The 13,033-nt window shown below is 36.7% G+C and overlaps 1 protein-coding gene across 1 annotated transcript; it reads left to right on the forward strand.

Moving 5' to 3' along the window:
• Nucleotides 1–6,272: 6,272 nt before the first annotated feature.
• Nucleotides 6,273–6,953, forward strand: LOC144565378 (protein GLUTAMINE DUMPER 2-like). The gene has a single exon (XM_078315115.1). The coding sequence runs from the start codon at nucleotides 6,330–6,332 to the stop codon at nucleotides 6,798–6,800; it is 471 nt and encodes a 156-aa protein (XP_078171241.1). The 5' UTR covers nucleotides 6,273–6,329; the 3' UTR covers nucleotides 6,801–6,953.
• Nucleotides 6,954–13,033: the final 6,080 nt, after the last annotated feature.

Consider the following 13,033-nt stretch of genomic DNA (forward strand, 5'->3'; position numbering starts at 1 on the left):
GTTTGAATCAGCGGTAGTTCTTTTTTTTTAACCTCTTATCCAACGAATTTTCAAGCACAGATCTTAAAGCTCATCCTACGGTCAACAAATGCATAGCACCGAATGACACTATATATACATAGCGCCGTAGCCCAATTCTTATTATTTATTAACATGAGCAAAACTAGGATGTGATGTGCTTACCAAGAGGGATTGGTGAGCATACCTCCAAAAGATTATCAGATTGACTTCGAACTACGAATACAAATCATTGAAATCTATGTATTTCGTGAGTGATGCATGTGCATGCAAAATTTGTACAGTTTTGAATTCATTTAGTGCATGGTCAAGTGGTAAAAAAAATGATGAAGAATGAATAGATAAAATAATTAAAAAAATAACTTATAAAATATTCATTGTTTTGACCGCTTGATCATGTGTTAAATAAATTCAAAACTTCAAAAATTTTGCATGTACATGCATCACACACGAAGTACATGAATTTCAACGGTTTTAATTCGTAGTTCAAAGTCAATCCGGTAACTTTTCGGAGATGTACTCACCAATCTCTTTTAGTGAGCACATCACACTTTAGTTTTGCTCTGTTAACATTATGATCTAAACTATCATAGGAAGATATTTATTTGATATGACATGATTCCTAGTAACGAAGGAACGTAAAATTGTTGAGAGATTTAGAATCCAACATTTTTTTTTTTTTTTAATAAAAATGTCCGACAACGTTGCGTCCACTGTGCGTACCCGTATGTGGAGTCCGTTGTGGCGTTGTCAATATCCCGGTACGTTGCGCAGTGACTCGAGCTGGTCCCACAATGCACAACCAATTAAGGAGCAGATTTTGTCGTGGGGCCCGCTTTCAGGTGGCAGGCAAACAGAAAGTGGTGGGGCCCATCATCTTAAAAAGAGGCTGTGACGACATTAAAGAGCTTCTTACGATCCGTACTATAATTTTCTTTCAATATTTAATCATATCATGGGCCCCCAGCGGGCCCAATTATACAGTCAGTACATCAATTATTATTACTTTATATCCAAAAGGAATTGAACGGAAATGACAAAGCTTTTATTTATTGAGACGGAGTATAGAAAACTGTTCGCCTACCCGAATAGAATTACAAGTTTACAACTACGCAATAAAATAAAATAAAATAAATATGTAGAGCGTAAAATTGTAAATCCGATTCAAATTTTTTGCTTGGAAATAATTTTTTTCAGTTCCTTTCATATGCTTAGCCTTTTTATCTACTTAAAGTATAGGTAGGCACAAAGCAACACTGTCAATTTCTTATTATTTTTTAACAATGGTGTGTATTTGTTTACACTTTGTGTTTTGTATTGCAATTAATACCTGGTTGTCCAAACGTGCGCGCAATCCTCTAGCTACTTCACGGTTTTCCCAATCTGTTTCCTAGGAAAAAGTTTCAACGGAAAAAAAGCAACTTCTTCGGTTCTTCACTGAGTATGACTGCCCGGAAAGCATCCTGTGCGGATTGTCGCTATTGATTTTGTAGTGGAGATTTTGATATTGAATTGACACAAATTTTAAACAAATTAGTGGATCAGCTCTGCGCGGAAAATTTCTATGCGGAAGATAATTACAGCCATCTTTTTACTTGCTCTTTCTTTTTTAATTATCTCTGTTTTTTTTCTTTACCTTGTTCAACTTCTGTCACAAAATTGCAACCGTTAATTTGTTACAACACTTGCCATTAATTTATGGCTTATTTCCTCAATGAAGGCACTTCATTTTTCATTATACCAATTTTAGTCTAAACCTGTACTTTTCACCACTCAATAGGTAGCACGTAGAGAAGAAAGAAATTAATAGTACTGCTAGCTTACTGCTTAGGAACGGACAAGAGGGAAAGAAAGACAGCTTTAATAAGCACCAGCTAATATGGGAAGGAAAGCTGATCACAGAAATGCATACAAATATATGAAGGCCATTACATTCTGTTACGATCAGACAGCAACAAGTGCACCCAGCGTCCCAGCGTGAATAGTGTTACTGTTGGTGCAGGACCTGGATACCTCATACCTGCTCCAACCTTTATTACATCTGTTGTCACTCGAAGAATGAAGGCCCTTGTTTGTTTATTAGTTCGATCGGCTCATTCAAAGGTCAGAGGTAATTAATTTACCAGAAAATTAATCATTAATTTTGTTGGAAAATAGAAACGGCGAATAAATCACTTTAATTACGTACGTGTAGTGAAGGCAAAATAATTATGGATCGAGCATATTGTACTTCGACAGCGCATCAATTAATTTGTTGGAGGTTCATGAATACCTATTTGAACTATCCACTTACTTATTCTACAGGAATGGAGCCCTCCTAGCTAGGGGTTTAAACGGATACAGATAATCCGCTTTGTATTCGCTCCGTATTTAGAGATTATTCAAATTCGGATTAAACAGATACGGATATATATATTTTTTGCATATGATGAAATAATGACGGATATGGATACGGATAATTTTATAAAGGTGAATATCCGTATCCCTATCCGCAATTATTCGGATCCAAAATTGCTCTCAACCGGCTCCGACTTTACTGCTCAAGATAGAAATTGTTATATAATTATTCCATATTTATTTTAGTTTTGATTGTGGGATAAATGATATTAATTACGATATGGTTTCCAATTTAATCTTTTTTTTTCGTTAGTGATGGTGCTACAATAGCACTATTTTCGTTCCTTTTTACCTTAATTTTTTCACTCTCTGTTCTTTTCTATTCAAGATTTTAGCCCGTGAATGTAGTATGCTCTTAATCTTAGTCTTTGTTAAATTGGTTTTAACCATTGTTTCAAGACAATAACAAAACACTCTTTTGGATCTTAAAATGTATAACTCAATTATCCGACAGTTATTTATTTTGTATCCGTATTCAAATCTGTATTAGTAGATTATTCGCTCTGTATCCGTATCCGCTTAGTGAAAGGCGGATAGGGATATAATATTAGCATTATCCGCTCCGTTTGCACCCCTACTCCTAGCTCAAATACACACACACTTTTATTTGTATGTTTATTTTTCTGAAAAATTATGAAAATACATTTATATAAGATTCAATTAATTATTAAAATATGTCTTATTTTTTCAAAATATAGTTCTACTTCTATGTTATTTTAGAAAATTATAAAAAAATATTTAATATTCAAAATAATTATAAAATTATGTCTCATCTTAAAATTTTGTTTCACCTTAAATAAAAATGAGACATAATTATAATTTAATATTCATTAATTAAAGGTTGCCCCTGTTTTTTTTTTCATCTAAGTAAAGATGCATATGACGTGATATGCATTCTTAATTCTATTTATGTGGTATATATTCTACGATTTATTCCGACTATTTATTATTACAGTTAATACTTGCAACCGATCAACGGATCAATTCATTAGTAAAGCCCGAAATCACAATAATAATATTCGTATTTTCAGTTGTGAAAAACTATACATTTTTTTTTATCCGCAGTTATTATTGTACAGAATAAATTGGGTGCCTTAACTGTTTTTGCTTATATACGAATACGAAAGTGAATTTTACGGGTAGTATTGCGGGATTTATCTAAAATAAACAATGAAAAACAAAAACAAGGAAAAAGGACACCTGGTTTCTCGGCGGCATACCGCGAAAACGGGTGCCTAAGCGGGTCCCACAAAAATGTGGGAATTGATCCCGTGTTGTTGCTGCCGTTTCCCAGCTGATCCGTACCCTTCGGAGGGATTGAATTTGATATTCATCCACGAAACCAATGCATGCTGTGAAGAAATTTTTAGAAACCATTAATAAATAAATAAATAAATAAAAATTTACCAAACCAACTTGATGGATTTGGTTTTCACAAGTTTTACCATTATTTTGTTATCAAAATCAGTGAAAATGGCTCATATCAAAATGGCATCTCGGTCCCGGAAAAAAATATATATATTTTGAACCGAAATGCCATCTCGGTTCTTATGATTTTTGTAAAAACTAAAGCAATTAAGTGGGTTTGATAATTTTTTATTTATGGTTTCTAAAAAAAATTCTATAAAGGGAGTTTCTCTGCGTGTTGTCTTTTTTTTTTCCTTATTGATTTCACTAGAAATATTATATATTAACTCTTTCAAAACTAATCAAATGATGATTTTATTATAATTTAGAGTATATTTAAAGGAAGTGATCAGGGGCAAATCAGACTTTCAATCTATTGGAGTAAAACTGTAAAACACATAATAAGAGTCAATCATATAAAATTTTCATGTTAAAAATGAAATCAATTTATACTACCGATGACATTTTACTCTAAATTATATATAAAATCATATATTAATATAAAAAATATAAAAAAAATGTGAATGAATTAACTCTCATTCATATAACTTACATCCGTCTCTAAAAGTATTAATGCCTTATTATGACAGCAACTGCGAAAATTAATAAATAATTTTTTTTTTTTGCCTTATTATGTCTGATTAACAACAGTTAGTGAAAAATAAATCGAAACCCATGTCATCCATATTTTAAACTTTTTATTTACATGACAGTTCAAAGAACGTTCAAAAGTTAAATAGAGTCATAGTATTTCAATTTCGTTAATGTAAATGCCATATATGCACCAACTATCAAATACGATATTATATATATACTCGATAATAACTTAGCAGCTAGCGTTTCGTTTAAAAGTCTTAAATTCATATGAATAAACAAATGTTTGTTAATTCTTTTTTGTCACAAGAGACATAATGTACAATAAAATTAAATTGTAAGCCTGGAACGCAAAAAATAAAAATAAAGTTCAATGAAGTCAATTGTAATATATATATACCTCTAGTGCATCTATATGTTCGAGTTTTCTAATCCTATACAGGACTGTGAATATTATATTTTCTTCAAGATTCTGAGGATGGATAGTAATTACTTGTTATATATATATATGTATATGAACTTAATTATTGCTAAATTGTTCTTATATTTTACAATTCATGTAAACCGCTACATAGTTTTAAACATAATTATTTTAAAAAAATCCTTAACAAACTTACAAAATGAAGAAATAATGATAATGGAATAACTTAAACAAGATAATATTCTAAACTGTGTGTACATAATGTTATTTTATATAATTTCATTGGCTAATTATATATGATTGAGTTCTTATATAATTATTTTTATTTGTTTTCAATTTTGTAAACTGTCTCTTAAATACAGCACAAACGGTCGATTTTTAGGCAGTGTATCTGGGTAATAAAAAAAATTAAATTCAAAGTAATTAGCAAACATAGCTTAAATAAGAAACAAATTTGAAACTTACGCGGCAAATATTAATTTGCTTGATTGGATACAACTTGACAATTATTACGGACTTCAACTTTGAAGTAATGAGAATAATTAATTTAGGGTTAGACAACTTGACATTCAAGAAATCTAGAAAATTAACCAAGAAAAACAAATAAACTTACTTTTAACTAGAGAGAATTAAAAATCAAACATACACAATCATACCCCATTGTGGTTAAGAGCACATACAAAAACACTCCAAGAAGTTTTATAATAACATATCGAGTAGCAACTCCCTCTCTCTTTTTTTTGAAAAACTTGGTAGGAGCTACCAGGATGAGTAACTCTTTAAAATATATTAACAACACATGCATAAAAAAATTGTACGACATAATTTGCATTTTTCTTGTTCTTTTATAACTATACTAGTTGAAAGAAAAAGATGTCCTCACATTGTTTACAAATTTGTCCCTCTAAATTTGACAATTCATTTAATCTAATAATTTTAAAGATAAATGAAGGGTCGCAATTACATTCTATCCTTAGATAATAGAAGTTCATCAATAAAATAAAGAGACAATTCCATTAATTTTGATTTGTATTTAATTATTTCAAAACTAAAAATCAAGATATCTCATATCATATCTCCCATGGAACATTTATCATATCAGTTATTTAGAAAATACCGAGTCATATTATGTCCATATGTCATCAGCATCCCTTGTCTTATTATGATGACACGCACATTAATTATCATTATCATCCAATCAGAACTATCTAATTCAAACTGATCCAGACATCTGAATTTTACATTTAAATAATAATGTTGATAATTTTTAGAAAGGTAACGGATATGGAGTTCATTACTGACCTAAACCGAACGAACACTCGAGAACGCTAGAGAATATCTCCAATATTCCTCCGCAATTGCAGAGGATCCTTCCTTCCTCCTAAAGCTTCCTCCTCAAGGCTCAAGCACCACCTTTCTTATAAAACCCCCTTTCCCTTCCTCTCAACCAAAACCATCTCTCTCTTCCCTCTCAACTCACCAAACTCCACAAATGAGGCCAGGCTCAGCCTTCCTGAGCAACTCCGACTCATCCAATGCCCCCTCCACCTCCCCAGCGCAGCCCCACTCGGCATGGCAGTCGCCTGTACCATACCTCTTCGGTGGGCTCGCTGCCATGCTAGGCTTGATCGCCTTGGCGCTCCTGATCCTCGCTTGCTCTTATTGGAAGCTCAACTCCTTCCTGTCAGAGTCCCAGTCCGACGACCCGGACAGCAATGACAGAGACACAAAGCCGGCTGCTCAGTCGGGTCCACCGGCGATTCTCCACCAGCTGTTTGCGGTCATCATGGCAGGAGAGCAGAAGCCGACTTTCCTCGCCACGCCTTCATGCAGCCGTTCAGGGTCGTTTGATTGTGTCAAAGGGGAAGAGAAGGCGTTGCAAATTAGTAGTGACGGGAGGAATGTCGCACCGGCTTTGAGCCGGAGTGAAGCGCCTGAGGAGGAATCAGGCCAGGTTCAGTAATATCAGTAAAAGTAGGGTGGTAATTTTTCTTGCTTTCTTGGAACATAATAATCAAATCATTCTGGTTTTATTATTGGGTGTCAATTTTAGTTGTTGCGGGAATGTAAATAATTAATTGAGAGGATTTTTAATAGGAAAACAATTTTGCAACCTTGACTTCAGATTTATCTGTATGTTGTTCTTATAAATTTTGAAATTTTCTTCTATTTATTATTATAGCTTTTTTTTTTTTTTTTTTCGCTTTGTCTAATGATGGCCTCGGTAACTTTTATCAAACAAAAGAAAAAATAAACTTTTCTCCGATAGTAGCAGATGACGACAAGACAAGAAAAGTACAGAGAATTGGGACGGGGTTGAGACCCTGTTCATTTTATTGAACAGAGAGATCTTTTGGTTGTGGGTCAGCTTGTCTTTTTGCTCATTTAATATATAAATCTTTTGTGTTTTTGTTGCATTTGGAATTTTGAAAGTTAATTACGGAATTCTTTCATTCTTGGTAATTTGTGAGAGGTTTTAGAGCGGTGGTATGTTGTTCTGTGCCACGTGGCAGCATTAATGAGTGGTTTTGGTTGGGATGCGGCGACGCGACAGCGTTTTTACTATTAACATAGTACATCGCCTGTTGAATAATTTCCGGATATTCTTAGTATAGCTATTGGATGATATGTTACCATTCTGGTGCTATGTTTCATGAGACGGGTTAAAATGCTTATTCCTGATTTGGAAACAAAATAGATTTGTTCAACAAAAGAAATTTACGGTAGTCAGTTCGTCACTTGTCACTTGTCAGTGACCTTGTATCCGGCCATTTTTATTAATATCCCTAAAACAAATCAAAATTTTAAAAATGCCCCTACTCCCAATTTTTTTTAAAAAATGCCCTGACCGCCTAGGCCCAGGGCGGCCCAAAATACCCAGTGAGGCGCCATGCCCTGGGGCGCCCCATAAGGCAAGTGAGGCGCCAGCCCTAAGGGCGCCTCATGGTGTTTTTTTTTTTTTTTTTTTATATAGAGCTTAGTATTTTGATTTGAAGAATTTTGTGAAGAAAAACAGATTAAAATTCATAAAAAATCCAGGAATTTAAAATTCAAATACATTACTAAATAATACAGTACCGTCGAGTCCATACAGTACCGTTACAGTTAAAACATAAAATACTACAACAACATACAATTGGGGTCTAAGCCTTACGAGACGAGGAGCTTGCTCCCTTTTTTTCCTCAGTCCGACGGACGCACGCAGGACACTCCCACGTAGTGAGACGAGCGTCGTTCAGCAGATCTGCATGCGGGTCCATGCAATTGGGATGAACAGCTTTGCCACATTTATAACAGAAGAACATATCCACCATATCTCCGTTCAGCTCACATAAGCAGCACTGTCCCCATCCAGGTGGAGGGACCCTGTCCACCCAGCCTTCCATCAGCATTTTTCTAATTGATGGATCAAGAGTGCTCAGAAATTCTTCATTATTTTTGGGTGAAAACAATATTTCCAAATTCCTCATCGCGTAGGCTTCAGCCGTCCAAAAATTATTAATGAGTGCTCTTTTTGCTTCGCGTTCGGTTTCAGTTCTTCCTCTATTTTTTCCAACTTTGGGTGCCATTATAACTAGGGTTTCAAGTGACAGCAATTGATTAGGAAGGCTAATTATGTGCGTAATTAAATACTAACTGTACAGTAATCAACGGCTAATTAGAAAATAATTAGAAAATATATAAAAAATAATTGAAATAAATATTTTAAAAATAATTAAAAGAAATATTTAAAAAATAATTACAAAAAATATTTAAAAAATAATTACAAAAATATTTAAATTACCTGTAGCTGTAGTCGCCCAGAAAATCGCCCGAAATCGCCTTGAGCGCTTTCTCCCTTCTTTCTGCCTTTGAGGTGGAAGGTAGACTGATGTTGGAGTGAGAAAAGAGAGAGAAAAAACGAATAAATAGGCATCCCTAGTGGACCGCCCGTGGCCCAGGCGGTCAGGACCCTAGCAAACCGCCCCTGTCACAGGCGGTCTGCTGGGAGTGTGGGTCGCAAATAGTGAAGAAATTGTAATTACTTGAATATAATTTCTTAGTTTGAATGTAATTACTTGAAGTATACTGTTAAGTTTTTAATTATATTGTTGAACTTTAATTGTATTGTTGAACTTTAATTGTATTGTTAAACTGTGTTATAATAATGAAATGTAAAGTGCAAACAACATAATACCAACATGAACATAAAATAAAAAAACGTAATGTCAACATAATACAGCAGTCCCATAGTCAAAATACTATAGTCAGAAAAATATCACAATAAACAAAAACTCTACAATCATTATCTTCGTCTCCTTCCGGATAGAGACAACCTAGGAGCCGCTACGCCCTTGCCATGCCTGTGCGGCTGCACGCGCCTCTGCGGACTCACATCTCGTAATGCATCCTCTCCCAAATCCTCCTCATCGTCCCCCATATCCTCATCCTCGTCCCCCGTATACATGTGCTGCGTACCTGTCCTGGCTGCCCATGGATCAAATCCAGCAGCTGACTCTGCATTGGCGGGCTGTGTACGCAGCTCCCATGGATCTTTCTCCCAGCTTGCAGGATACGTGGAAGGAGGCGGTGCGCCAAATAATGCAGAGACAAAGCCATTTGAGATGAACTCCCACCAGCCTCAAAGTCATGCTCCATCTGCACTCCATATCGTGGTCTGTGGGAGCCATACGCCTCTGCATCTGTATCTGCCGGGTCCAGCTCATTTATGCTAAATATGGGATCGGCATTCCAACGAGGTGCTCCATCCTAGATTAAAATAATGTTAGTTTTGCTACATACAAAGAACTTTGCAACCAATAATGGTATAATTGGCGACTGACCGTGTCAAGCTCTACTGCAACTCCGTATTTATTTTATAAGCATCCCATCCTTGGGTATTCAACACCCAGTCGTGGAACGCCCAACCTGAGTCATCAGCTGCATAATTGGAAGTTAACTGAGTTAGAACGAACAATTCAACGAAAATAAGAATATTGTGTGTGTCGTACTTTTAATATTAACTTGTAATTACCTGCAGGAGCTTGCGGCATCTCATCGCCGTAGACAGGGACTCGTTGATAATCTGGATTTCGCGGTGCAGACTTTATCTCCCGCCAATTGATGTTCTCCCCAGCATCGGGCAGCATGCCAACGAGGCGGCCTTCAAAACCGCCTGTCTCCACGATTGGTGTAGTGTGCTCGAGCATCTGGCATCCTATATATTGCCAAGCATCCTTCGCCATGCACGCCAAGCTGTGTCCAACTCCTCTCATAGCGGTCAACAGCTGCACACAACATGATTATGCCAACAGTAAGTAATTAAAATTTGCAATTTAAAATTAAAGTATGTTTCGGTTTTACTTACCGCGCGAGCATTGATCGGACCCCAGGGCATATAATTGCTGGATGAATCCATCAGCCTACGTCGTAGGGTCTCGCCATAATGGCCTGTCAGGTAGACTGACGGCATGCCCCATCTCTGGTACCATACGACATATCTCAGATCCCCGGGACCAGCACCCAACGATGTAGTACATGGCGGGCTCCATAAGTGCTGCTCCGGATGTCGAGCCCAGTTGTACTGCATGACGAAATGCTGGCTCCAATCGACTTTAGCCTTAGTGTGCGCCGTTCTGCAAGTGCAATTAATTAGAAAGTAGAGAAACAGTGGATATATTAAAGTTAAAAATTAATTAAGTAGATGGTACTTACTTGTGGAACTTGTCGGTAGCATCCTTGCCCATCAACGGGTGCTCCGGGATGAAAGCATCCAAGCCAAACTGTCGGGATACCCGATCGGGGTAATGGTACTCCACTATCCAGAAACAGATGACCGGTCCCCGATAATACCATAGATGTGTCTGCTCTAATGTCAGCGGGCTCAGCCATCTGCGCTGATACCATGCACGATACGGAAACCAATCGATATTCCCATCTCGGAGCATCTGGAGCTGACCCCGGACATAAGAAATCCCCCTGCCCCTCTCTTCATGATCGTGATGACTGCCCCATATGGCGGCGTATGCGGGGCATCTGGCTGGCTCAGGGCCTCCCCAATCGGGATGCGGCAATGGTATGACTGGCCGGTTTATGGGCAGATGTGACCACGACCAATGCTGAAGCAGAAGCAGTGGTCCAAAAAGCTGTTTATTCTTGACCTGAAAATTTAACTTAAAATTAAATCTGGGTGCTTCTTATCCATCCTTCAATAACAACGTATATTAATACAGACTTACCAGACAAGCATGACAGAGGCCTCTGTATAAGTGGGCGAGGACAGCTCCACCCCAGTTCCATCTCGATTCTTTCTCCAGGTCCCTCAGCAGGGAGAGGTACATCATCGGAACTGCGTCACCGCTGGAATCCTCGAACATGACAGCACCGCACAAATCCAGCACATATGCTCTAGTATACCTGCAATATAAAATAATCAATGTAAATAATTGAGACTGTTGAGCAACTACTAAGTTAATTTAAAGAGTGTAATAGTACCTCCTGACCGCCTCAATGTCATCAGTATCAACATCTATCTGATTCTGGAAGAAGTGAGACCGGAGTGCCTTTAGAGAAATGCAGTACCCGGAATAACGAAACTCCTCCTCCTCCCCCTTCTTCTTCTTATATTTATTCTGCAGAGTCTTCGGATCACACCCTAACAACTCCGGTATCATCCTCTGCAGCTCTGGATGGTCTGAGATGCCACCTATGGGGTCGCCATCGATACGTAAACCCCATAAGGCGCTCACATCACCAAGGGTGACTGTCATCTCCCCGACCGGGAGATGAAATGTATGAGTCTCAGGTCGCCATCTCTCCGCTAGACCGTGCATCAGAGACACATCGATCTTACTCTGCGGCATGGTGGCAAGCTGGTACAACCCGAGGTTCAAGATGTATCGTTGCATTTCTTTATGGGGAACGAACGGAATCTCAGACCTGCGGTGCCTCACCGTAAGCATGACATCATCCTGTATTTATTATCAATTTGTCATACTCAAATCGTGCCATTTTTTTAGTAACTCAACAGAATGTCATTTTTTTAAGTATATACATTACGTACCTCAAGAGATGCCAATGAAACGCGGTGCTTAACATGATGGGTCCATAGAAGAGGACTAAATGTGTCAGGATCATGCACACCATCTGGAAAATCGGCCTGAGACGACGGATCCGCTCCAGTCGGATCCTCAAAACCCCTGCCAGTCGTATCATCATATGACGACGGGCCCTCTCCAGTCGGATCCACCGAGGACGTGCCAGCTCCACTCGGATCCACAGCATCTGCACCCTCTGCAGGCTCAGCTCGTACTCCCCACCGTCTAACTCTAGGCATACTACATTTGCCAAAAAATATTAATCAAAACATACAATTTATATAAATTTTTTGTAAACAAATAAACTTTAATAAAAAAATATTAATCAAAACATACAATTTATATTAATCAAAACATACAAAAAATATTAATCAAAGCATTTTTTTTGTAAACAAATAAACTTTACAAAAAAAAACAAAATTAATTTTTAAACAAAAAAATGCATATACATGCAATTTACATACAATTCTGGGTTTACTTTTTTTAGATTTATTGAAAATCATATACATGCAAACATACAATTTATATAATTTTTTTTAATAAGAATTGCATGTATATAATCCCAAAATAATTGTATGTAAATAAATTGCAAGTATATGATGTTAATGCATATACAGTTAATTTTGTTGCATGCATATGCATTTGCATGTATATACAATTAATTTACACTTTGCAGGTAAGTAAATTGCATGCATATGATGTTAATGCATATACAGTTAATTTTGTTGCATGCATATGCATTTGCATTTATATACAATTAATTTACACTTTGCATGTAAGTAAATTGCATGCATATGCATTTTTTTTTTACAAACCCTAAATTGAACCATATGGCATTCAAGCAATTTTACCATAAATCATAATCCTAAATTCAAGCAATTGAACCAATTCAAGCAATTCAAGCATCTAATTCAAGCAATCAAGCAATTCAAGCAATCAAGCAATTCAACCATCTAATTCAAGCATCTAATTGAACCAATTCGACCAATCGAACCAATTCGACCAATTCAAGCATCCAATAGAACCAATTTGAGCATCCAATCGAACCAATTTGACCAACCGAACCAATTCGAGCATCCAATCGAACTAATTCATGTCATTGCCACAATTCAAGCATCCA

The sequence above is a fragment of the Carex rostrata genome, chromosome 14 (assembly GCF_964058835.1).
Source record: "Carex rostrata chromosome 14, lpCarRost1.2, whole genome shotgun sequence".
Lineage (NCBI taxonomy): Eukaryota > Viridiplantae > Streptophyta > Magnoliopsida > Poales > Cyperaceae > Carex > Carex rostrata.

What these genes read in the sequence shown, in the direction of transcription:
- LOC144565378 (XM_078315115.1), top strand. Translation starts at nt 6,330, where the DNA reads ATGAGGCCAGGCTCAGCCTTCCTGAGCAACTCCGACTCATCCAATGCC.